Below are 27,801 nucleotides of genomic sequence, written 5' to 3'. Positions count from 1 at the left end.
AAGCAGGCAGAAAGCTACACATAAAGGAAGGCACACAGAGCTCTAGCATGATGGAGGAGTCGCCGCAGAACATTCCTGAAATGGAGGGAGGCTGGCACACAGGGAGCTGTTGGAACAGACTACGACAGGGGTGTCCAAACTTTTTTCAAAGAGGGCCAGATTTTATGAAGTGAACATGTGTGAGGGCCGACCATTTTGCCTGACATTCTTTGAACCATTAAAATTAAACGCAAATTAACTATTTTATGCAAAGTTTATTGCAAACGGCATACTTTTCATTCCGTCACATGGATGACAAATCTAAACAGGTGTTAAATCACTCTGCCTTTCATATCTGAAGGCCAGATGAAAAAAAAAATCCAGGAAGCTGAAATATATGTCAGGAACATTGTAAAGTACATTACATATTATTGGTAATAAAGGTTGTCTGTCAACTTTTAAGTTCAAAAAATATGAACAGGAACATAACACCAAGTATACATGTTGTGTCCAAATATATTTATAACTGATTTAGACCAACTGACATTAACTGAGATTTTACAATGTATTCATCTCAATACATATGGATTCGTTGGGGGCCATAAAAGATAGATATTGCCAAATTACCTGTGGGGCTGTATTAAACCGGAACACGGGCTGCAACTGGCCTGCGGGCCGGACTTTGGACATGCCTGGACTACAAGGATGCAAGGAGCCCATGTGCTCATGGCGGGCTGAAGAATGAAATCACTCTTTTAATGAAATATCTACCAGGGAACAAATGATGGCATGAATTATATCATACCAAAGTACAAAATATATCGGAAGAACAGAACAGGTTGTGCTGGTGGGGAAGTGGTACTATATGTGCAAGAAAATGTAGAATCAAATGCAGCAAAAATCTTAAGTGAGCCAAGATGTTCCATAGAATCTTTATGAATAGTAATTCCATGCGCCAGTAATAAGAATATAGTAGTAGGGATATACAGTAAAACTCCAATAGTCCGGCATCCAATTGTACAGCACTCCCGATAGTCCAGCATCAAAATGGCAAAAGCCTAGTGCATGAGCTTCGGTAAAGAAAGAGTCACAAGGTGGCAGCAGCAGCTGAGCCAAGCAAAACCAGACAGGACCGAGTCACTCTGCAACTGGCATTGTGTGACGCTGGACAGTGTTTGTGCTACAACAAAAAGGGTTAAAACACTTAATATACTGTGTGTGTGTGTGTGTGTGTATTATATATATAAAAACCCGTCTTATAGTACCTCCTGATAGTCCGATATATCCGATAATCCGGCACCACCTAGGTCCCAATGGTTCCAGATTATCGGAAGTCTACTGTATTATCAACCACCTGATCAGGAGACAGCGATAGTGAATATGAAATGCTAAGGGAGATTAGAGAGTCTATCAAAATAAAAAACTCAATAATAGTGGGGGACTTCAACTATCACCGTACTGACTGGGTACATGTCACCTTAGGACAGGATGCAGAGATAACATTTCTTGATACCTTAAACTAATGCTTCTTGAAGCAGTTGGTTCTGGAACACAAGGGGAGAGCTATTCTTGATTTAGTCCTAAGTGGAGCACAGGATCTGGTCCAAGAGGTAAATATAACTGGACCACTTGGAAATAGTGACCATAAGGTAAAGTGTAACATCCCTGTGGAGGGAAAAACACCTCAGCAGCCCAACACTGTAGCATTTAATTTCAGAAAGGGGAACTATACAAAAATGAGGAAGTTAGTCAAACAGAAATTAAAAGGTACAGTAACAAAAGTAAAATCTCTGCAAGATGCATGGAGAGTTTTTAAAGACAACATAATGGAGGCCCAACTTAAATGTATACCCCAAATTAAAAACACAGAATGAGAACGAAAAAAGTACCATCGTGGTTTAACAGCCAACTAAAAGAAGCAGTGACATATAAAAAGACATCTTTTAAAAAGTAGAAGTCAAATCCTAGTGAGGAAAATAGACAGTACCATAAACTTTATTTGACAAAGTGTAAAAATATAACAAGAAAAACCAAAAAGGAGTTTGAACAACAGCTAGCCAAAAACTCACAAAGTAATAGCAAAATGTTTTTTAAGTACATAAGAAACAGGAAGTCTGCTAAACAATCAGTGGGGCCCCTGGATGACTGAGATTCTAAAGGAGTACTCCAAGATGATAAAGTCACTGCAGCTAAATGAATTCTTTGCTTCAGTCTTCACAGCTGAGGATGTTGGGGAGATTCCCAAACCTCAGCCATTCTTTTTAGGTGACAAATCTGAGGAATTGTCCCAGACTGAGGTGTCATTAGAGGTGGTTTTGGAACAAATTGATAAACTTAACAGTAACTAATCACTGGAACCAGATGGCATTCACCCAAGAGCTCTGAAAACTCAAATGGGAAATTGTAGAACTATTAACTGTGGTTTGTAACCTATCCTTTACATTGGCTTCCATACCTAATGAATGGAAGATAGCCAACGTGACACCAATATTGAGAAGGGGCTCTAGAGTTGATCCTGGCAATTACAGACCAATAAGTCTAATGTCAGTGCTGGGCAAATGAGTTGAAACTATAGTAACACATAAAATTGTAAGACATATAGATGAATATAACTTCTTGGGGAAAAGTCAACGTGGTTTCTGTAAAGGGAAATCATGCCTTATTAGAGTTCTCTGAGGGAGTCAACAAACATGTGGACAAGAGGATCCAGTAGGTATACTATACTTAGATTTCCAGAAAGCCTTTGACAAGGCTCTTAAATAAAGTAAGTTGTCATGGGATAACATGTACATCTGTTCATCTATTGATAACTGGTTAAAAACACAGAAAACAAAGGGTAGGAATAAATGGTAAACTTTCAGTGTGGAGAGAGGAAACTAGTGGGATCCCTCAAGAGTCTGTCCTAGAATCGATCCTATTCCACTTATTTATAAATGATCTAGAGAAAGGGGTAAACAGTGAGGTGGCAAAATTTGCACATGATACCAAACTGCTCAAGATAGTTAAGACCAAAGCAGACTGCGAAAAGCTTCAAAAAGATCTCACCAAACTAAGTGACTGGGCAGCAAAATGGCAAATTAAATTTAATGTTGATAAATGTAAAAATGCGCACTGGAAAAAATAATCCCAACTATACATACAATATGATGGGGACAAATTTAACTACAACAACTCAAGAGAGAGATCTTGGGAGTCATTGTGGATAGTTCTCTGAAAGCATACACTCAATATGCAGTGGCAGTCAGAAAAGCAAATAGACTGTTAGGAATAATTAAAAAGGGGACAGAAAATAAGACAGAGATTATCTTATTGTCTCTATATAAAACCATGGTATGCCCACATCTTGAATACTGCGTACAGATGAGGTTGTTTCATCTCAAAAGATATACTGGCATTGGAAAAGGTTCAGAAAAAGACAAACAAAAATGATTATGGGTTTGGCACCGGTCCCATATGAAGAACGATTAAAAATATATTTGGTCTTTTCAGCTTAGAAGAGAGGAGACTAAGGGGGGAGAATATGATAGAAGTCTATAAAATAATGACTGATATGGAAAAAGTGAATAAGGAAAAGCTATTTACTAGTTCCCACAATATAAGAAAGAGGGGGTCACCAAATGAAATTAGTAGGCAGCAGATTTAAAACAAACAGAAGGACGTTTTTCTTCACTCAGCGCACAATGAACCTCTGAAACTCCTTGCCAGAGGACATGGTGAAGGCTAAGACTTGAACAGGGTTTAAAAAAAGAGCTAGATAGATTCATGGAGGTTACGTCCATCAATGGCTATTAGTGAAGATGGGTAGGAATGGTGTCCCTAGCCTCTGTTTATCTGGAAATGAATGACAGGAGAGAGATTACCTGTTGTATTCCCTCCCTCTGGGGCCACTGTTGGCAGACAGGATACTAGGCTAGATGGACCATTGGTCTGCTCCAATATGGCCATTCTTATGTTCTTAGCAATGTGCCAGTATATAACCTCATTAATTGCAGCCCAGTTTTTAATTAACAGGATTTTATAAGTGAAGCAGTGTTGGTTACTTTTGAATTAATGTGTTAAAAACTGCCTTTGAAGAATGTGTTATTGTAATTCCTTTTTAACACATTTTAACTCAAGTGACTCCTTATTGTAATTGAAGCCCCATTTTAAACTTTGTACTTTCTTAACTCTGCATATATACACACCTAACTCTAAACAATCTCATTTGAAGCCTGTGTCTGAGAGAATCAGTCCCTGAAGCCAGCCCTTGTGACCAGCTGCCAGCACCACACCTTGATGACAGAAGAACAATGGGAGCCAGCCCTACAAAACAATCCACCTAAGAAAGAGAAACACAAAAGCCTCATCAAGAAAAGAAAATTTAACTGATGACTTCTCATTATACTGTGCCCTGTGGTAGTGGGACAGAACAGTATCTACGGACTAGAACATATAATAAAATAGATGTAAATATACAGAATTGGGTATTTTGGTTCTACGATCATCTTCCAGCAACACTGGTGCACGCTAACACAACACTGCTCCCCTCCTCATGTCTAAACCACGTGACCAGTGAACCATATCATATCCTATCTGTAGAACTGTGTGTGTGTGGTGGATAATTTTGTTATCTAGGGACAGGAAATGAATTTTGCATTTACAATAAACGCAACATATTAACTTACCTCTCAAACAAGATTGCTAGTTCTATTTCTGCAAGTGGAACACACAGACAGAAACAACATACCCACTAGTTGGGTGGTCCTTAACCTTCCCAAATCAGTATACCCTTTCAGGGAGCTGATTTGCCTTTCATACAAACTTCATCTCCCTGAAAAACCACTTGCTTACACAATCAGACAAAAAAAAAAAGTGTCAGCACAATATAACTGAAAAAATGATTGCTTTCTCATTTTTATCATGTAATTATATTCCAATTGATGTATTTTATAAATATTGTACTTATAATGTTGTGTAAAGCACATAAAACAGCTCAAACAACTCACTGTATGAAATTTTAGTTTGTACTGACTCTCCCAGTGCTTTTTATATAGCCTGTTGTATAACTAGGCTAAAATGTAGGTAAGTTCACATGGACTCAGGGGGTGTGTCTAAATTACATCCCTCTGCAGACAGAGGAATGCAGATTAGGCACTTCGAAAGTGCAAATGAGCCCAGGATTTAAATATCCTTAAAAAATGAGGAGTACAGGATCTGCTGAAAAAGCTCCTCGCTGTAGGCAGAGCCGTGGCTAGACTTCACTTTCGAAAGGGCACATGATCGACGCAGCGCCTGAACGTGAGTATGCAAATGAAGCCCGGGATATTTAAATCCTGGGCTCATTTGACCTTTCGAAGTGCCTAATCTGCATCCCTGTGTTGACAATGGGGTGTAGTTTAGACACACCCAGGGGGTACTCATAGCCCTGGCTGAGAACCATTGCACTACACAACCAATCTTCCATAGACCTCATAATTTTCCAAGTAAAAGTTGTGCAATACCTCAATTTAAAAAACACACACTAAAAATAAAATATTTGCTTAATCATTTACCCACACACACAGACCCGCCCAGAGCCCTCTGTTTTCTTTGCTGCATTTTCCTCTCCTTTGTTTGGGGTCTCCTATCAGTATCTGGTGGTTGTGACCCAAACCAGCAGCATCAACAAGATTAAAACAGCAATCTGTTACTGAGCAAAACAAGTGTGGAAAATGAGTAAGAAACAGCAACTTTATTTCACTCTGTAGGGCAGGAAGACCTCATCTCACTATTATCTGTACTGCAATAATGGATCAGGAAACATTGTGCTATCCACTGTACATACAGCGTTCCCTCTAATTTTTCCCATCTCTGGGTGGAATGAATTTTGTTATGTGCACCAATGAGGAGCTGATGTGCAACACCTCACCTCCTTATTGGTGCACACAACAAAATTCATGTGGCGGGGGTGGGACCAAAGGATTTGTAGTGTAGGAGCAGGCTCAGGCCTGGGGCAGAGAGTTGAGGTACAGGGGTGTAAGGAGATAGGACTCCCCTCCGAGCTCTCTATCCCCACAGCAGCACGTGAGGTGGGGGGGGGTGAAATGGGGATGGGAAAGAGGGGCCAGGGCCACCATGACAAGAGCCTGGTTGGGGCCAGTAGCCACAGTAGATTGGAGGGCAGGTTAGGATGGGGTGGCCCTCCTCCAGCTGCTGCAGGTCCCTGATCTATGTGGCTTCCTTGGACAGCAACACGGCTTACAGGGAACTTGGGCTCCAATCCAGTACCTAATGCAGCAATGGGAAACCTTGACTACTGATTGGGATGCAGAAGGGCCCTCCTTCATATCAGTGGGCCACAAGATTGTAGTAACCAAGATGCTCTCCCAGGATAGGACAGTTTTACTACCGTAATTTAGCAATTATAACCCGCACCTGAATATCCCACGCACCGAAATATACCCCGCGGTTTTTTCTATTTGAGTAAAAAAAAAATCTTGTATACCCTGCGCACGAGTATAACCTGCAGGGTATACAAGACTTTTCTGCACTGGGGGTATATTTGCTAGGGGTATATTTACGGTGCTGGGGGGCAGGGATTAGCCACTCACAACCCCAGGTTCCAGCGCAGCCGCCAGCCTCTGAGCAGGGGAGCGCTCATACCACAGGTTCCTCCACAGCTGCAGGAAGGGGCGGGAGAGCAGGACCCACCAGCCTCCGGGCGGGGGAGCGCTCACTGCCCAGTTCCTGCGCAGCCGCAGGAAGGGGCAGAGGGGTGAGCACTCCCCCGCTCCTTCCTGCGGCTGCGCAGGAACCAGGGGGTGAGCGCTCCCCTGCTCGGAGGCTGGAGGCCAGGAACCGGGGGATGAGCGCTCCCCCACCCCTTCCTGTGGCTTCGCAGGAACCGGGGAGTGAGTGCTCTCCCGCCCGGAAGCTGGCAGCTGCGCAGCCACAGGAAGAGGCAACTCACCATCTGGTGAGTAAAAAAAATTCTGTATACCTCACATCCGAGTATGCCCTGCAAGGGGGGGGGGTTGCTATATTCGCTAAATTCCGGTAACTGTGCTTGAATACCTAGAATTTGCAGTGTGCTGACTGAACCATAGCAGTCCTTTGATAGGATGCCCAATCCTGCACATGAGCAATAGTAAACAATGTCTGCAGGCCACATATAGAACCCCAATGGGCCACTGGTGGCCCACCAATGCACTAAGGCTAGTTTTCCTGCAGACATCACTGACTCGTTTTCTTTTCCTTTCAAGAACAGTCACCCATAGAGCAACCAAAAAAAGATGTCAACATACTTATTCACCCTTGCAGAAACAACTGTCTTGAACTAATTTAACATACAGATCAAGATCTGTACCATGGTATGCTAATTAATCAGTCTAACACATTTGAAAACATGTAAATTATATCACACCACTTACCACAACTTTCTTAGACAAGTCGACCAAGTCTTCCAGAACCTCAATATTCTGGAGCCTCTTCAAACTTAAATGAAAACAGTTTTTAGAAAGGTAATTTGTGTCCTATTACATAATCTTAGCTATTAATATTCAAGTTAAAGACAAACTTCTATAGATCTATCTAGGAATCTAGATCAAGCTCTTAAAAATGGATAATCAATGGGAGCTGCAAGGTGTTTAGCACTTTCAAAAACCAGGGCAATGATTTGGTTGTTTAATAACAGGCATCCATCTTTAAAGAGTTTATCTCTGATATTCAGAATCTAATGCTTGGTCTACACTACAAGGTTTTGGTAGCAAAAGTTATGCAGCTTTAATTAAATCTGCAGTATCCTGTCCACAAAAACTGTTTATGTTGGAAGCATGCATCAACATTAATAATTCTTGCAACAACAGAGAGCAATGCCTGGTGCTAAACATCCCACTGTGCAACTGGCTGCTGATTACAGATTGCTTTGGGAAGGGGCTGCAATGCCCTACGGGGCAGGTACAATATCATGTGATGCACCTACAACTATGGATCATTGAAAAACATGTATCCTAGTAGACTGACATCCACTTTCTCAACTAAAGTGAGTGAGGGGACAGAAATTAGAGTGTTGTGTCCGGGGGTGGGGGGGATGGGGAGAAACACACACATTAGGCTGACAGACTCATCCTGAGACAGGGTTAGGGATAGGGATGTAAGAGACTAGTCAACTATGTGACAAGCAAAAGCTTATTGGATAGTTGACTAGCGATGTAACTAGTCGCTCACCCCCTTGCCGCTTCCATCAGAGAGAGGCAGCAGGGGTGGGGGAGGAGGGGAAGAGAGAACAGCAGGAGCCTGGTTAAAAGCCAGTTCCCCCCAGCACTGGCTCCAAGGAGGGCTGGGGAGGCAGAGGCACAGCAGGAAATGACGTAAACAGGGACTGAAGCAGTCCTCACTTGTGTCCCTTCTCCTGTGATTCTGCTTTTGATACATAAACCAGAAGCCCCAGAAGGAGCACGGGGCCAGCAAGGGACTCCTTCAATGGCCTCGCATTCCCAGAATGTGGGGCTTCTGCTTTTCAAATGTAGTAAGAGCACTGATAGGCTAATCCAATAGTTGATGAAAATCCCATAGACTATTTGACTAGTTAATTAATCAAAATTTAACATCCCTAGTTAGGGGGACACCCTTCCCCCGCCCCTCAGCTCTGCTTAGCACAACTCAGTCTCTCCCATAGCAGCCTACTCTGCTTGCCCATGGTTCTCTGAGTTCCACTTCAGCTGCTAAGATCAGCATCCTGAGAAGTTCTATGAGTGCTCCATGCTGACAAATATCAAAATAGCATGGCAGTCCATCCTGCCAACCCATCCCTTGCATCAGCAGTCTGCCTGCTGCAGTTTTTCTAGTACAGGACAGAACAGGCCATTCCTCATGAATGATCTGCAATTTATTCCCTAAAGAAAGTGGCATGCTCAGCTGTCAGATACTTCCCAGAGCTTTGTAAAGGGGAAGGATGCATGCCCACAGGGTAGCAGAGACCAAAACAGCGAGCAAGTAAGTGTAATGTAAGGGCTTTTTTCTATAGTCTTACTAGAAGGCCTAAAGAAGGGGTAGGGAACCTACTGCATACGGCTTGCCTTGATCCGGCACCATTCCCACTCCCCTACTGCAGAGTGAGCTAGTGCTGGCCCTCTAGCCCAACATGCTCTCCCCACCAGCTCTTAAGGCAGTACCCTGCCAGCAGCACAGAAGTAAAGGTGGCAATACCATGCCAGGTCACCCTCACTTGTGTGTGTCTGCCTTCAGAGATTGGTGACTGCTGATCAAGGGCTCAGCTCTGAAGGTAGCTGCAGAGAGGGTGGCAAAACCACACCATGTCATCCTTACTTCTGCACTACTAGCGACAATAGCAGAGCTGGGCTCCTGTTCAGCAGCCACCACTCTCCAGCCACCCAGCTCTGAAAGCAGCACCACCACTAGCAGCCACACAGAAGTAAGGGTAGCAGTATTGCAACTCCTTACAATAACCTTGCAACCCTCCCTCAACTCCTCCTTCAGTCAGGACCCCTACAATTAGAACACTATGAAATTTCGTATTTAAGTAACTGAAATCATGACATTTACAATGTTTAAAATACTACGATCATGAAACTGACAAAATGAATTGTGAATTTGGGAGGACCTTATTATACCCAAATATGCTCGTGGCCAGACAAGCATTATTGTGGGCACTTTTAGCACTTATGCATCTATTCACTAAATTCACAGAAATCTTCTACATTAGAATCAAACCAAAATTGTAAAGGACAAGCTTCACCAATACAAATGCATGAATACTTACCTGAAACGTGTGTGGTTAGCAGTTACTTCAGGATGAGTTTCAAGTTGAAGCAGAAATGGCCAAACAACGTATATTTTAATCACATCGCAATAGTCTTTCAGTACATGAATTGGCTTACTGCACCATACTTCACAGGGATCAACTGCTTAAAAGAAAATAAAGACATAAGGAACTTCATTATGAATAACCAAAATCCAATGTTTCATTAAAAACCACTAGAGTAATTTCTATTCTATACTCAGGTGTACAACCTACAGTCAAGGAGAACTCAACATACCAGTTATAGCAGAGTTATTTTACCAAAACCTCCAATTAAATGGGAGACTGCAGAAAGAGCTATAATTGCCAACAACCAGATCAAGAGATTTTCTTTAAGGATTAGGATTGGAGAAGAAAAGGAGAAGAGTTCTGTTTGTTTTAAGAAAGGACGCATTACCTGTACCCTCAAGAAATATCTAGCAATAATACCAACAATTTCATGTTGGCTTTCACTTGTCAAGAAGAACATGCATCTGTCCCACAGTTTTTTAATCCATACATCTCCCAATACATCAGCAAGGATTACAGAATGAATCCAAAGAACGGTTACTTACCTCGTAATTGATTCTTCGAGATATGTTGCTCATGTCCAGTCCAATATAGGTGTGTGCGCGCAGCGTGCATGCGCCTTCAGAAGATTTTCCCTCAGCAGTACCCTTAGGGCCATCGGGGGAGCCCCCTGGAGTGGTGCCGGTATATCGGCCCATATATACCCTTGCTGGCCCCCTTACTCACTCTGTTCCTTCTTACCAGCCTATTCCAGATAAAGGGCGGTGATTTGGAATGGACATGAGCAACACACCTCAAAGAATCAGTTACAAGGTAATTAACCGTTCTTTCTTCTTCGAGTGATTGTTCATGTGCATTCCAATACAGGCAGTTCCCGGGTTACGTGGGTCTGACTTAAGTCGGACCCCTAGTTATGAACCGGGGGAGGGCCCCCGCTAGTGCGGGGTGCCCCCCCCACTGTCGCCGTCTCTGCGGCACGGGGGGCGCTTCCCCCCAGCAGACCAGGGAGACGCGGAGCGGCTTTTCTTGCGGCGGAGGACGCGGGCGGCGGGACCGCTGAGATGCGCCTTTTAGGAACCTGTTGACCATTGGGCTAATCGTAGCCGTCCTCTCCCATACGGGACGGTAAATGTTTGTTGCTATAAGCGCCAACTTGCGGTCCTTTCTGGCTGGTCCTACTCTGGACTGCGTTAGTAGTAGAAAGAGCCCCTAGGGGTTTGGCGTTGATGAACCCCCAGGGTCGGGGAAGGGGGCTCAGGCCCTCCCTCTCTCCGAGCCCTGGCCCAGGGCCCTAAGGAAGGGACACTCATCCCTACTCAGAGGAGGGGGTTGCAGCCCCTAAACCCTCCACTCACAGGTTCCACAGCCCTGCCCTGTGCCACTTCTTCCCCCAAGACTCCTCTAATTCCTGGCTACTAGCTTGGAGCCAGGCTTACCACTCCTCTCCTCCTGGGGTGGGCGTCACTTCTCTCCGGCTCACCCCCCTCTCCGTCCTAGCCCTTCAGCCCTTTTGAATCACCCACCCCGGCGTCTATGGTCAGCCTTGCCCCCGCGTTCCCAGTCTTGCCCTTCCGGGGCTCGCACATGACGTCACCAGTGGCGTCATCTGGACGTGCCGGATCTGCCCGGCAGTCCACGATCGCAGTCCTGCGGGGTGCCTCTAACGTGGCCCTTTCCTCACTGAGGCTATCTCCATGCGCCCCCTCTCCCCGATCTCCAGCCCGAGGTCCAGGGTCGGCTCTAGTGCGGGGCGGTGCTGCCTTGCCAACTACCCTGTCACAGTTGGCAAATAGCGTTCCCCCCCTTCCCCTGGGTGAAAAGCCGAGATGTCCGCTAGGTGGACCTTAATGGAGAAGGAAGAGAGATGCTGGAGCCTGAGGTCCAACAAGTAATCCTGGATCAGGGGTACTGGTGCCCACCTCGGGTGCACCTCCTTCTGAGAAGCCCAACAGCAAAACAGCTTTCACTTAGCGAGGTATGTGGCTCTAGTGGAAGGTTTTCTGCTACCCAGCAGGACTTCCTGAACTCGTTGAGAGCACGAAAGCTCCTCTGCCGTTAACCACGGAGGGACTGTCAAGTGGAGGGACTGCAGATCTGGGTGGTAAAGCCTGCACGAGTCCGGGTATATCAGGTCTGGATCCGGTGGCAGGATTATGGGCCTCTCTCATGAGAGGTTGAAGAGGGTCGAAAACCAGTGTAGCCTGGGCCACACTGGGGCGATTAGGCTTAATGATGCTCTGAACTCCTGCACTTTCAGCAGGACCATGTGAACCAGTGGGAGGGGTGGGAAGGCATACAGCAGGCCCTGCGGCTAGTGGAGGAGAACAGCATCCCCTAAGGAACCACGTCCCTGTCCCATGAGGGAGCAGTAGTGGGGGCACATCGTGTTCTGCCATGTTGAGAACAGGTCCAGGTGGGGAAATCCCCACATGCAGAAGATAGCTTGGGTAGCATTCCAACGCAGGGATCACTCATGGTTCGCAAACGATCTGTTCAACCTCTCCGCCAGGACGTTCTGGGAGCCCGGGAGATAGCCACCCAATGGCATTGTATCCGCCCCAAAGCAGAGTTCCCACAGGTGAATCGCCTCTGAGCACAGGTGAGGGGATCAAGCCCCACCCTGTTTGTTTATATACGCCACCACTGTCGTGTTATCTGACAGGATGAGGACTGGCTTGCCTCTCAGGTGGGGAAGGAAAGCCACAAAAGCCAAGCAGGCTACCCTGAGTTCCCCAACATTGATATGCAGGGAAGTTTTGTGTGGGGACCACGTACCTTGAGTGAGCAGCTCTCCCAGGTGGGTTCCCCAACCCGTGTCCGACATGTCTGTGACCAGTCGGATGGACGGGACGGGTTGGGAGAATGAGACTCCTGCGCAGACTTCCGCTTGATGGGTCCACCACTCCAGCGCAAGGAGAACAGGGGCAGGGATGGTCAACACTCTGTCCCAGGAGTAGGTAGTCGGGTTGTGGATTCGCGATAGCCATATCTGTAGCGGGCGTATGCACAGCCTGGCGTGTTGCACAACGTAAGTGCAGGCAGCCATGAGACCCAATAGACGCATGCAAGCCCAGGCAGAGATTACTGGAAAATTTTGGAGTGATCTAACCGCTGACTGTAGCATGATAAAGTGGGAGCTGGGTAGAGAAGCTCTTTGAGACTGGGAGTTGAGGGTGGCACCCACAAATTTTATTGTCTGGGTAGGTGTTAGGGTGGATTTGTCCACGTTTAAAAGGAGACCTAGGTCTTGAAAGAGTTTCCGGACTGTGGTGATGTGATTTTTCACCTGGCTTTTCGACTCCCCTCTGAGGAGCCAATCGTCAACATAGGGGAACATTTGGACACCCCATTTTCTGAGTTTGGTGGCCACAGAAATACCAAAAGGAAGGGTCGTGAATTGGTAGTGCTCCTGTCCCACAGCAAATCGTAGAAACCTTCGATGGAAAGGGGTGATTGCAACATGAAAGTAAGCTTCTTTTAGGATGAGGACAATGCACCAGTCTCCGGAGACTAGGGAAGGAATTATGGACACCAGAGTCACCATTTTGAATTTTGATTTGACGATGAAAAGATTTAGGGCTCTGAGGTCCAGAATTGGGCAGAGACCCCCTTTTGATTTTGGAACTAGAAAGCAGCCGGAATAAAATCCCCTATTTCGAAATTCGAGGGGAACTCATTCCACCGCCCCTACAGTGAGATGACGACAAACCTCCTCCTATAACAGAGGCTCATGAGAGGGATCCCTGAAAAAGGATGGGGTAGGGGAATGAGAAGCAGGGGGAGAGTGGAAAGGGATTGCATAACCCCTTTCTACAATCTCTAGGACCTATCGGTCCAATGTAACAGACCTGGAGAAAATGGGATAAACGGTCCTGGAAAATCAGAGGGGGGACTGGTAAGGTACCCTCGTGGGTCCCATCAAAAGCACTGTCAGGGGCTCTAGGGTTTGTTAGGGTGCCCCTGATTGTTATCTGGGGCTGGGTGCGGACAACGCCTATTGTTCCTGCCATTGATGCCCCTGCCTCTGTGCCAGGTGAAGTTGGGGGTGAGTGGGACCCGAGGAGGCCCTCTAGGAACATTCCTATTAGAGTATGACCTCCTCTGGGTGGTGGGGCTGTGAAGGCCCAGGGATTTGAGCACAGCTCTGGTGTGTCTTTTAGGCCATGGAGCCTCTGGTCTGTCTGCTTCGAAAGGGGAGGTCCTGGATGGTGTTTTGGAGCTCCGGCGGTACCCTGGAGCCTTGGAGCCAAGAACTGCGGCGTATAACCACCCTGGAGGCCATCACACAGGTGGCAGCGTCAGCCACGTTGAGAGCCACTTCGAGGGCAGTCCTGGAGAGCTTTATATTCTGAGTGAGCTTCTCCGAGGAGCAACTCTGTAAATTTGTCCATAGGCATCCAGGTATTGTAGGTATAGCGGGACAAGAGAACTTGTTGGTTGGCTACCAGGGGCATAAACTTTCCTACCCGGTAGGTCAGTCTTTTTGGCCTCCCTGTTCTTAGGGGTACCAGCTTGTTGGTCTTGTCTCTCCCGTTGGTTAACCACCTGGATCACCAGCAACCCTGGGGGAGGGTGAGAGAAGAGGTGTTCGTTATCCTCTTGGGGGAAGAAGTACCTTCTTTCTGCATGCTCGTCGGTTGGAGGAATAGAGGCCGGGACTTTCCACAAGTTTGCAGAGATCTTGGGTACCGTTTTGTTTATAGGTAGGGCCACTCTGGAAGGAGTGTCAGCATGCAGCATCTCCACAGTGGGATACGAGTCATCGGATACCTTTCCCGCTTGTACCCCTAAACTCTGGGACAGGCGACGGAGTAGGTCCTGATGAACCCTAGCATCCATGGAGGGCATGGATGGTGTCAAGTCAGCCAATGCCTCATCCAGGGATGAAGATGAAGACCCTTTCAGCGCTTCACTCACAGTGGGAATGGTGCGTCCTGGATTATCCAAGGTGGTCACTGATGAAGCAGGAGGAGGACCGGGTTGGTTCACCAGAACCATGCTCACTCCTGGGCCTGGGGACAACTGGCCCGGGTGCAAGGAGTGACCTGACATGGGGGACCTGACCAGGGGTGTAGCTAATGGAGGAACTCGTGGCCCCAAAGAAACTGAAGGCTGATCTGTGGGGATTTACACCCTGGCTCTGATGGTAAGCCCAGGGTGTCCGGAAAGGCCACTGTCTCAGAGATTGAGGCGGCCACATTTGTTGGACCACGGGCACTGGGATTGGCTGAGCCCACTGCTGCTGCTGGTACTGGTATGGAGGAGTGTGGTGCCGGGAGCGGTGCCGAGAATGGGAGTGGTGCCGTGAGTGGGACCTGGAACCCCTAGACTACCAGACGGACTCCACCTCAGGAGTCAGATGAATCCTCTGAGGCAGACCACGATGGTGCAGACACGGGTGCCAACGGGGCTGCAGTGCATCGAGCCATGGACTCCGGCTTGCCTCGGTGCCAAGGGAGTCATGTACGTGCCTGTGCACTCTGCGCTGATGGCGGTGCTGAGCGGAGTTGCCGCGCCGAGCCCAGTGCCATAGTCTGGAACAGTGCCGTAGGGCCCGAGCGATGTTGTCTGCCCTCGTGCATCGGGTCTTCAGGCGCCTTAGGAGGGGAGCGATGTTGAGCATCCCTGTGCTATCTGGAGGGTGCCAGGATGGGAGGACGGGAGGGGAACTAGTCGATAAGGACCTTAACTGCCTCCAACGCCTCCAGTGTGGAGGGGTCCGGAAAGTCCTCAGAAGGGCTGACATCCCTTCATTGAGGGCATGTCTGCCCGACCTTAGGGTCTCGGGCTCCAGGCTCATCGACGCCACGTGCCTCACTATAGGGTGCAAGCCTATGGGGGGGACCGATTGCTGTTATGCCTCTTCTTTTTCTGAGGTGCTGGCGATTGAGAGCGGTGCCGAGCTCTTGGTCGGTGAGAGAGGCCCAGTGTGTGGCACTGGTGCACTGTGGGAGGCTGGTGCTGAGTCCAGTGCCAGTGCGAGTGCCATCTCCATAAGGAGAATTACCGGTACTCCTCACGAGTATTAGAGATCCTAATTCAAACTACCTACTCCATGCCACGTGTAGCCGTGGGCACGAAGTTCGGACTAAGGAGGATTTTAAAATGGTGGCACCCGGGAAGATGCAAATGAAGCCCGGTATATTTAAATCCCGGGCTTCATTTGCAACTCCAGTTGCCCTCATTTGCCTACCTAGCTCGAACTAACAAGCTAGTGTCGACATACCCTGAGAGATGAGCTTCTCCTAGGCACTTTAAACAGGAGGAGTGTGAATCACTATACGGCATGGACCTGTTGCACTTTTTGCAGGGCTTAAAGCCTGGCAGGCCAGGCACGCCCTGCTGCGGGCGTGCAGTGCGCCACAGTGGGGAACAACAAAACAAAAACAACGAAGTCTCTAACTTAATTCACAGACACTTAACTGAAGATCAACTAAAAGAAGAAGAAGAATGCAGATAACGATCTCAAGGAGCTGAGGGTTGTTCTAATGACCGTCATGGTGGTAAGAAGGAACTGAGTGGGCGAGGGGGCCAGCAGGGGCATATATGGGCCAATATACCGGCACCACTCCAGGGGGCTCCCCCGCTGGCCCTAAGGGTACTGCTGAGGGAAAAATCTTCTGATGGCGCGTGTGCGCTGTGCGCACACACCTGTTTTGGAATGCACATGAGCAATCACTCGAAGAAGCAGCATTTGTTTCTCTCTCTTCCAGCCAGAACCAACTTCATCACAAAGCGGCATATTGCTCAATCTTGGAACTAAGCAATGTTAACCAAAACGTAACTTGGAAACTCCTGGTAATGAGAAATAATTGACAGCCCCAAGATATTGCAAAATGCATTACAAAATGCATTAATTAACCAGGTTACTAATCACTCAGAATAGTTCAGCTGGTCAGAATACTGAAAAGACCACAATCAAAGAAGAATTTTCTCTGCCGATGCACAACCACAGTAAGATTTCTAAACCTCTTTGTGTTGCACTCAGATCAGGAATAGGTCATTTGACTATCCAGATGACATGTGAGAAGCAAATCCAAGAAAGGGATGCTCAAAACCCACTACACAGAGGACCCAGGACAGTATAGCAATGTACCAAGCTATGTGAAGATTTATGAAATTCAGTATATTCTATTAGCCTCCAAGAGCTCCAAACCATCAAAACTGCTTTATGACATAAGTAGAAAAGCATTTATCGGCCTCAAACAGGAGATGAGTAACTTAAGGACAATGACTATTATCACACCACTCCCTCCTAAATCAGAATATCCAGAGTCTGACCAGTCATGCACATTGAAACAGAAACCAGTATGACAGTCGTATGGTGGCCCAAGTTGACAAAAAAATTACTATTCATGTGGAAATTGAAATATTACATGGTATGGATTCCCAGGCCCTGTGGCTCTCTCTTCCGTCTGTACAGCCACTGGAAGGAACACCCCTTCGGTGAGACAGCCCTTGTTGGGATCCACTCATTCTTAGTGGTTAAGCTCTGGGCTCCACAGTGTCCTGGAATCTCACCTTTCTGTGCTTCCAGCATGCCTGTGTCTCCTCGTTCTGGACCCTCACTACCATGCTCTGTTACAGCTCTAAGGGTATGTCTACACAGCGAAGTTATTTCGAAATAACAGCCATTATTTCGAAATAACTTTCCTAGTGTCTACACAGCCAAACCGCTATTTCAAAATAAAATTTGAAATAGCGGAGCACTTATTTCGAATTTGGTAAACCTCATTCTATGAGGAATAACGCCAAACTGGAAATAGCTATTTTGAATTAAGTGCTGTGAAGACACTTATTTCGAAATAGGGGGCCTCTAGCCTTCCCAGGGTGCACTGGTAGCCACTCCAGCCTCAACCAAGAACACTTCTCTCCCTCCCCACTCTCCCCGGAGCACTTAAAGAAGTGGACTCTGGCCACAGTGCCTGTGCCAGCTCCAAGCTTGCCAGCCAGCAGTCACTGCCCCTGAACCAATGGACCCAAAACATGAGCCAGCAAGCCACTGGCAGCCAGCCCTCCACTGCTCCCCAGGAGCAGTCTGCCAGCTCCCAGGAGCCTGTCAGGGCCCGGAGAAGGCAGATGCGTTCCTGGTCCAGGGTGGAGATCATGGACCTTATTCAGGTTTGGAGGGAATGCCCCCAACATCCATGATCACCACACTAGATGGAGGAACATGGCCATCTATGGCAGGATAGCTGCCAGCCTGGCCACCAAAGGCCACATGCGAACCCAGGAGCAGGACTGCATGACAATCAAGTTGGTCCCACGACTCCCCCAACCTTCCTCTCCCCCTTATTCCCCTTTCCAGCTCCCTCCTCCCAGGTTTCCTCCTCCCCTCTCCCACCTCCTTTCCCCAGTCTCACCAGAGTTTCATTTCCCCCCTCCCCCAGTTTTGTTAAATAAAGAGAGTTTGTATTCATGAAAATACGTGTATTTTATTTGACATCAGGAAGGGGGGCTAGGGAAGGGTAAGCGGAAGGACATGAGGGAGGAATGAGGCACAAGCCCCCAGTAGGGCAGACCAGGGAGGCTCTTAGTGCTCCTCAGGGTGGAAGCTCTCCCGCAGGGCCTCCTGGATACTGACAGCCCCCCGATGGACCTCAGAAAGTGCAGCCAGTCTCGCAGCAATGCATCCAAGAGAAGCACCAGAGTGCCCTGGGGCAGCTCTGGCTCCATGTTGCAGAGTGCTGTGGTGTCCCGAGTGAGGGAAACCACAGCACGCAGAGACAAAATGCTTTGCTGTCCCTCATCGAGGTAGACAAGCGAGCAGGGAAACCTGAGTACCGGCTGTCCGGGGGAGTCCCTTTAAGCACAGATCTCAGATAGCCTCAGGTAGCAGCCCCACACAGTAAGTCGTGATGTGGTGCCCTGCCGGAACTCGTTCCGGCCAGCCTTAAATGTTATTCAGAGTCCACTCAGTGTGGACGTGCTATTTCGAAATGCATTTTGTGTGTAGATGCGTTATTTTGAAATAATTATTTTGAAATAAGATATTTTGAAATAACACTGTAGTGTAGACATACCCTAAGAGCAGTCTAGTGAAGTGAGACTCCCCTCAGGGCGCACAGTCCATTGCAACAAGTCCCCTCAGTTTCAGTTCTTCCTGGATCCAACATCAGTGCATTCAGCACCACCACCAACAATCCAGCTCACCCATGCACTCCCTGCAGCAAGTCCACCTGGCTGGAATGCCTGGGAAAACCTTACAAGACTCCACCATAACTTTGCAGTTAACTGTGACTCTCAGCCAGCATTGAAAAACAGAAAGTTTATTCAGCAACAGGAACACAGCGTAATTTTCTACCCCTTGACAACCTGTAATCAATGTCATTTACCAAGCACTTTCTTAAAACAAAACTGTTATCAATCATACAGACACTGAATTGGCATTAGGGACGTTAGATATTGTGTATTTTAGAAAGTGTGTAGCCACAACAATTTTTAGCAATTACACTCTCACTAAAATATTCCTCAGAGGGAGGGCCAGCCGCCAGTGCAACTTCTTAATTATCCCTTGTTTTAGTATTTTTCATATACAAAAATGTGAATTAAGTAAAAAATATAATTTTGTTAGTAATTGGTGGATGCCACAGTGGCACACATCTGAACAAGCGCACATGACGTCAATACTGATGCACAAGACAAGACTCAGTCTGCTCATGGATGGAAAATCTTAGAGGAAACACTGATCATGACCCAAACAGCTTACACTCTAAATAGACAATAAATGGAAGAATATTAGCCCTATTTTACAAATAAGGAACTGAGGTGAGGCCTTGTGTACACAGTAGGGATGTAATAGTGTAGTTGATTAACCGATAGCAAAAGCTTATCGGTTATTGCTATAAACTACACAAGTAGTCACCAACGAATAGAACAGCATCTACTTGTAGATCTTGGAGCCTCTGACACGTGATCCCAACTAGTATGGCCAGGAAGCTATCAAGCGCTGGCACTTCAGTTGCCCCTCCAATGACTGTCATACTGCTCCTGCCCTCTGTCTTGGAGCTGCCCCCCTTGGAGCCCCCTGCTTGCTGTGCAGGGTATGGGAATGAGAAGAGGGAACACTGATGTCAGGGTGTCCCTCCTCCCCCTACTTCTATACCTCACCTCCACACAGAGAGAAGGGGTTGGAGCTTGGCAATGCAAATCTCATTCACTCTTACACACTGTGTCTTTGTCATTCTTACGAACACACATAGTCCTCCTTTTGTCTCCCAACTCACATTCAGGGGGTTGGTGCCATGGCAGCACTGCTGTTCATACCAGCTGCTTTGAGTGGTGGTGCAGGGTGAGAGCAGGAGTAAGCCCGCCTTAACCCTAATGGTTTATCACCTGGAAACGGTCTCAGTTAAACAGAGCCCAGCAACAGCCTGCATCCTGAACCCCCTCCTACAGCCAACCTCCTGCCCCAGACATGAGTTCCCCTGTACCCAAACTCCTTCCCAGAGCTTGCACCCTGAACCCCCTCCTGGAGCCTAATTCCCCACCCGGGGCTAAGCCTGGAGCCCCTCCCACACTCTGAACTCTTTGGCCCAAGACCAGACCCTGCACCACAACCCGTTACTCCAGCCTGGGGGAACTGAATGAAGTTCAGAGAGAAAGGGAGATGGAGTGAGCAGGGTAAGGCCTCAGAGAAGGGGTGGAGCAGGGGTGGGGCCTCAGAGAAGGGGCGGGAGGGCAATGGGACAAGGGGATTTGGATTTGAGGTAGATATTATATTGCACTTAAATGGAAAAAGTGATCTTGTGCTTAAAAAGGTTGGACATCAGTGGACTACACGCATTCTCCCCCTCCCCGCCAGTACATTTTTTTAGGAGGCTGACCAGCAGCCCAGCTCAATCCCAGCTTGCGCTGAGTCCGGGACTTATCCCAGCTATAGTTCTGCATTTAAAGTGTATTAGGAGCCAGGTGGGCAAGCAGCCCAGCTCAGTCCTGGCTTACTCTGGGTCTGGGACCTATCCCCACTGCTGCTCTGGCTTGCATTGGGTCCAGGAGGTCACGCACACAGCCCAGACAAGTGTTTCTGCCACCCTGCGCTGCTGCCTCTGTATTAGAGTGGCAGGGGGCGCGTCGGGAGCGAGGCCTGAGCCCACTGGCTGCCGGCCCCACCCCTGGGGTCTATAAAATAGTGGAGTAATAGATAAGAATTAATGAGGTTAATTGACAATTCAATTAACCAATATTTAACATCGCTAATACACAGAGAACTTTAACAATACTATCATATCAGTGTGAACACCTGGAATAGGAGTGGCCATTTTTAAACTGAAAAAATTCCACTGTATTTTCCCACATAAGTTTCTACATGGGGAGCTATATCAATATAATAATGCTGGTAAGTTTCTCTGTATAGAAGAGTCTAGAGAGATTAAGTGATGTGTGTAGTAGAGAGCACCTGAAGCATGGGGTCTAATAAAAGGCCTACACTGAAGTCAGGCTATCCTAACAAAGCAAATTTAGCAAGAGTCCGTCTATAAGCAAAAAGTCAGACACTGTTACAAAATAGATGTTTGCTTACAGGTTCACTGTCTGATACATGAATTGGCAAGAACAGGGTTTGCATTACAAAAACACACATTCCTAAGAAATGCTAGGCACAGGATACTTGCATAAACACATTCAGAAGGGTAATACCAGAACATCCCAATATGAAGATATGAATAAACATACTCCCTGAGAAGGATACAGGGACATACTGACCCTTTCTGAAGATAACGTCAGGATGACAAGGTGATGTATAGTCATGTTTTGATCAAACCAACATGTACAAGATAAAGAGTGGTAATTAACCACAGCAGAGAAGTCATTTGGAACTTACCTGTATCAGCATATAAAAAGAAAGGTCAAAGAGGGGGACACCTATGGGGGAGCAGAAGACCACCACACACTGAGCCAAATCCACTGTAATAGGCACACATGTGATAGTGCAACTGTGAAGACGGTCCAGGAAACTAAGAAAATAAACTTGGCCAAGCATCTTTGTCAATGAACCAAGTTATGGTCTTTTTGGTGTTCAAAGTCTGGCCAGATAGCCGGTACAGCAGAGAGAATACAAATGCAGCCAAAAACTGCCCATGGTCACACAAGTCTACCAAAATTCAAGAATTCAGCTCATATTTCCCAATTCCCAGACCAGTGACTTAACTGCAAAACAATTCTTCCTTTCTACATAAATGCATATTTAGTTACAGAAAAAAGGGTCATCCAATCAAACCAAAACCCTAGATCCTGGCCCAAATGACTTCAATGGCACTCTTCACAATGTTAAATTAAGACACTGCAGGACTGGGGCATGAGACCACATAGCTGAAATAACTCAAAAATACTCATTAACAAAGCAGAGTTATTTACACCTAATGCGGAAAACTAAATGCTCAATTTAAACTTTGATTCTTTTATCATACTAAGAGGTTGCATGCATGTCATCCTAATAAACTATCCATATTATTCTTGTAACACATGGTTTGTTGGGATCAAGTAAAGCTGACAAGAGGAAATACAGAGTAAAATATTTGCAAACATAAAGGTCAGTTTACATACCCTTTTTATTTTGATTTGAAGAATGCTTTCTAAATTTCTCACGAACCTAAAAATAAAGAAAAAAAGTGTGTGTAACAAGCAATAACACTGTACAAAACCACAGGCCACATAATTCCTCTAAGCAGCAGTGATTTAACTGATTCTAAAGCAGTTTACATTTAACAGTGCTAGAAAACTGTGCTTTCAATTAACAAGAATAAACCCTTTGTGGACACCACCATGAACTTTATTCCTGTCCTACTATGAATGAAAAGAATTTTTAAATCCCCCTGCCCTATTTACCTCCCTTGATCATTTCTTCCATCCAGGAAACGGAATGCTTTGCCATGAAACTTTGGGGACGTCTCAAAGCAGTATGCAAGCCCTTTAACTTAAAATAAATAAAATCTCTATTTTTATCAGTGAGATATGATACCATGTGTCATGTTCCTGTAAGTCCTATGGAAATCATGTAGTGAACAAACTCTTCCCTTATCTCTTGTACATCATCATTCAAAACAAGTTCTCTCTGATGCTGTTCTGGAAGATTAAACAGCAATGTGCTCTTGCCATAAGTAAAAGTGTGCAAGCTGTTTCTTTTTAGAAGCAGCTTTCCTGATACCTTTAACTGAATGCACATCTTTCCGAGATTAGGTCATTTTTCACATAATCCAACTCCCTCTTAAGAAGTCCAATTAATACCAATCACATCTTTTTAATCACTATCTTCAATAAAGAGCTCACCAAAGCTTATTTCTTTTGCACCTACATCTGATAGTGTGTGATATCTACTGGGGAATCACTTCTGTTGTTCTCCTCTGAGAGAATCTCCTTTGCTTATAAGCTAGTCTTCCTTTAAACTCCTTTTTAGGTAGGGTCTCATACAATTGCTTCTAAATCTCTGGTCACAGAAACAAGTTGACCCTTCCTCAGGCATGTCCTTCTTCCTTGATTGACAGCTTCCTTTTCCAAGGATTTGAGCTATTGTCTTCTCCTGTTTGTCTTGCATCTCATGTTCCCTGAGGCTTAATTATCTTGAGGCCCACCATCTCACTTTCTAGTAAATTGACTCTCTCATCTTGGGTCTTGATAACCTAGGGCTGTTGAAGTGTAGTAGAAAAAAAAATCCTATTTTTTTAACTTTAGTGATATTTTTTGTTTTATACTTTGCTAAATTATTTTCAAGTAAAAATAGATTTCGATATTTATAGTTATTATTGAAATTATTTAGAATTATTTGATTTAGAATTATTGTAGAATTAGATTTAGATGTTTATTTTGTTTTTAATTTTAAAGTAGATATTTTAATATAGCATAGAGGAATAATGTAATGATTTGCTTTTTTTGAAATTTTGTTTGTAACCCTTATTCTTGTTTTTGTTATGTGTGAGAGTAAGGAGTGTGAGAGATATGAGTGGAGGCCATCACTGAACCAGGGATACTGAACAGCACCAAATACAAGGCCTAACAAAAGAGGGTGAGCATTTATCAATCGGGACAAGATATATGTGATTGAAACCAGGTTAGTATGGAAGAACAAAGATAAGGGGCAAGAGAAACAACTGGAGATGATAAACATCCATCAGAAACAGCATGATGATGCAAAGCTTACTGATTCCAATGAAGAAAAACTACTATAAAAACGGAATGCTTTGCCATGAAACTTTGGGGACGTCCTATCAAGACTGGAGCATCAGTCCACTCCAATCCTCTGAGCATGATCAAGCTATAGACCATGGACTGATAAATATAACTTTGATTGGTGGGACAGAGTGAGACAGAGTGTGTGTGCGTGTAAGCATATGTTAACTTCTTTGCCATTGTATTCTCAATAAATGTGGCATATTGCCTTTTTCCCTATCAAGATACATTTGTATACAAAGCACACTGTAACAGAGGGATCTCTCCTGGTCAGGCACTAACTGGCCTTTCATATTATGTTGTGGTGTACAGTCTTCCAAAGTTGGAGTACTTTAAACATTGTCTGGCCATCCAAGCGTTGGTACTGCTGGACTTGAATGGTAATACAGTAAAACTCCGGTGGTCCGGCATCCAGTGGTCCGGTACGCCTGATGGTCCGGTACCAACTGCAACCCGGAAGTGCTCCGGCAGCTGCTTCAAGTTGAGAGTAATTGATTAACTGCGGCTGGATCCACAGCAGACACGCAGTTAATGTAACTTTCCTCTCTACTGCCGGGAGGAGGGGGGGCAGGGGAAGGTAGGGGTCGGTGGGAGAGGGGGAGGGAGAGGAGGAGGGGGCGAGGGTGTGCCAAAGCAGCCGCATTCAGGACGTTCTGGTCAGTTACAGTCACTCCGGCTGGATCAACAGCCGACATGCAGTTAATGTAATTTTCCTCTCTACTGCCGGGGGGGGGGGAGGGGGGGGGCAGGGGAAGGTAGGGGTCGGTGGGAGACCCCTCTCCGTCTCCCTCCCCCTCTCCCACCGACCCCTACCTTCCCCTGTCCTCCCTCCTCCCGGCAGTAGAGAGGAAAATTACATTAACTGCGTGTCGGCTGTGGATCCAGCCGGAGTGACTGTAACTGACCAGAACGTCCTGAATGCAGCTGCCTGCCTGTCACCGCCTCTCCTCTTCCGTTCGCAGGCTCTGCCTCCCTGCAGCAGGAGGGAGGGTTTGGCACACCCCCGCCCCCTCCTCCGCTTCTCCTTCAACGAGACCCGCCCCTGCCAGAGTACCTCCTGATAGTCCGGCATTTCTGATAATCCGGCACCACCTGGGTCCCAAGGGTGCCGGATTATCGGAAGTCTACTGTACTAGGTTTCTCCCGAATAAGGATCCATTTCCTTTCAAGTAGTTTAATCCAAGATTTTACTAAGTAATTTCCCTCACTACCTATCTGTCAAGTAGTAGATGGGCTTGCTTCCCTTGCTCAGATAATTTTGCTAGGAAAACCTGAATGTGCATTTGCAAACTGGATAACTGCTTCACCATCTCATTGGTATTCTTGTCTCACCTGTTCCCTGATACCTTTGGGATCTAGGCTGATCTTGCCCCACAATGCTTCCTCAGCCCTGTGACAGGATGTACCAACCCCACAGTGGGCTGGAAGCAGACAGCCAAAACTATTTGGCTAAGAGAGCTCCACTCCTACAGCCCTGCTGGGCATGCTCCAACTGAAGGACCAGTATGAAGTAAGGATGTTAAAATCATAATAATCAACTAATCAAATAGTCAATGGAATTTCCATCGACTATTCGATTAGTCGATAAGGTAGCTTCCGCTTTGAAATGTAGCGAGAGCCCGTTGGCCTATTATTACGTTTCAAAGGCGGAAGTGCCGCATGGCGTTCCGTCTTTGAAATGTACAAGAGCCCCACCAAGGGGCTCTTGTGCATTTCAAAGACTGAACCACTGTTGCTGCACCCCTGCTCCCTCCCATGGAGCTGGAGGGAACTAGCTTTTAAGCTGGCTATACCCCCAGTACCCCCTCCTCTTATCCCCCCCCCCTTGCTACCTCTTTCTGATAGAGACAGCAAGGGGTGGGGGAACAAGCGACTAGTCACTTACATCCCTAGTATAAAGGACAGTGGAGCAGCTCAGTCAGGGCTGGCCACCACAAGGGAAGGAGCTCCTGCCAGAGCTCGGGAGGAGGAAGCAGAGAGAGACAGATGCTGTGGTGGAGGACAGGCAGCAGAGACTGGCTGGGGAAGTGATCAGCCTGGAAGACGCAGGTGGGGAAGAAGCCGGCAATCCTGAACAGAGTAGGAAGTAGCCAGGGCAGGGAACTGGAACCCCACCCCCGGGAGCTCAGCATGTTTATCATAGAACCATAGAGCTGGAAGAGACCTCAGAAGGCCATCAAGTCCAGTCCCCTGCTCTAGGCAGGACCAATCCCAACTAAATCAACCCAGCCAGGGCTTTGTCAAGCCGAGACTTAAACACCGCTAGGGATGGAGACTCCACTACTTCCCTAGGTAACCAATACCAGTGCTTCACCACCCTCCTAGTGAAATAGTTTTTCCTAATATCCAACCTGGACCTCTCCCACCACAACTTGAGACCATTGCTCCTTGTTCTGTCATCTGTCACTACTGAGAACAGCCTTTCTCCAGTCTCTTTGGAACCTCCATTTAGGAAGCTGAAGGCTGCTATCAAATCCCACCTCACTCTTCGCTTCTGCAGACTAAACAGACCCAACTCCCTCAGCCTCTCCTCGTAGGTCATATGCTCCAGCCCCCTAATCATTTTGGTCGCCCTCCACTGGACCCTCTCCAATGCGTCCACATCCTTTCTATAGCGGGGGGCGAGAACTGGACACTATACTCCAGATGTGGCCTCACCAGAGCCAAATAAAGAGGAATAATCACATCTCTGGACCTGCTGGCAATGCTCCTCTTAATGCACCCTAATATGCCATTAGCCTTCTTGGCTACAAGGGCACACGGTTGACTCATATCAAGCTTCTCATCCACTGTAACCCACAGGTCCTTTTCTGCAGAACTACTACTTAGCTGGTTGGTCCCCGTCCTGTAACAATGCTTGGGATTCTTCCGTCCCAAGTGCAGACTCTGCACTTGTCCTTGTTGAACCTCATCAGATTTCTTGTGGCCCAATCCTCCAATTTGTCTAAGTCACTCTGGACCCCATCTCTGCCCTCCAGCGTATCTACCTCTCCCCCTAGCTTAGTGTCATCTGCAAACTTGCTGAGGGTGCAATCCATCCCCTCATCCAGGTCATTAATAAAGATACTGAACAAAACCAGTTCTAGAACCGAACCTTGGGGCACTCCGCTAGAAACCAACCGCCACTCTGACACTGAGCCATTGATCACTACCCGCTGGGCCCGGCCTTCTACCCATCTTTCTATCCATCTTACCGTCTATTTATCCAATCCACATTCCCTTAACTTGCTGGCAAGAATATTGTGAACTCCTGGCTAAGCTAGTAGTGGTACGGACCCACCACTGACCAGGCTCTGGGCTGGAACCCGGTGAAGAGAGAGGGCCTGGGACCCCCTACCCTGCCCCATTAACTCCTAAGGGGGGCCATCACACTGGACTAGGAATGTTAAAGGTAGTTTAACTAATTCAATAAACGATGGGATTTCCATCCATTATTCAATTAGTCGATAAGGGAGCCTCCACCTTTGAACTGTAGCCAGAGCTCAAAAGCAGAAGCCCAGCAAGGAGCCTGGGGCCAGCAGGTGTCTGGCCCGGTGCTCCCGGCACGCATGAGCCTCTGAAATGTACAAGTGCCCTGCTGGTCCCATGCTCTCTGTGGGGCTTCTGCTTCTGAAATGTACAAAAGTCCTGCTGGCACTCTTGTACATGTCGAAAGCAAAATCACATCAGAACTGGGCCGAGCCCAGACTGCTTCAGTCTGCACTCATGATGTTTCCCACTGGGCCTCTATCTCCCCTACCCCCCACGGTGATGGTGCTGGGGGAAATGGGTAAAGGCAGCAAGGGTTGGGAAGGGACTGGTCATATCACTAGTCAACTATCTGATAAGCTAATGATTACCAGATAGTTGACTAGTCGTTTACATCCCTAACT

The 27,801-nt window shown here is 46.8% G+C and overlaps 1 protein-coding gene across 3 annotated transcripts in view; it reads right to left on the bottom strand.

Moving 5' to 3' along the window:
- TTC3 (tetratricopeptide repeat domain 3) overlaps positions 1-27,801 on the bottom strand; it is a 149,668-nt gene that overhangs the window by 117,665 nt on the left and 4,202 nt on the right. For 2 of the 3 annotated variants that reach the window (XM_075911810.2, XM_075911801.2), the window contains exons 3-5: positions 22,310-22,355; positions 9,719-9,863; positions 7,368-7,431 (exon numbers count right to left, since the gene is read on the bottom strand). In XM_075911810.2, coding sequence (XP_075767925.2) covers positions 7,368-7,431; positions 9,719-9,863; positions 22,310-22,355 — 255 coding nt within the window. The remainder of the gene's footprint in view (positions 1-7,367; positions 7,432-9,718; positions 9,864-22,309; positions 22,356-27,801) is intronic. The other variant, XM_075911793.2, reaches the window with a different exon arrangement.

Source organism: Pelodiscus sinensis, chromosome 1 (assembly GCF_052426305.1).
Source record: "Pelodiscus sinensis isolate ZL-2025 chromosome 1, ASM5242630v1, whole genome shotgun sequence".
Taxonomy (NCBI): Eukaryota; Metazoa; Chordata; order Testudines; family Trionychidae; genus Pelodiscus; species Pelodiscus sinensis.
The sequence above is the reverse complement of the archived record's forward strand: the minus strand, read 5'-3'. Positions and strand labels throughout refer to the sequence as shown.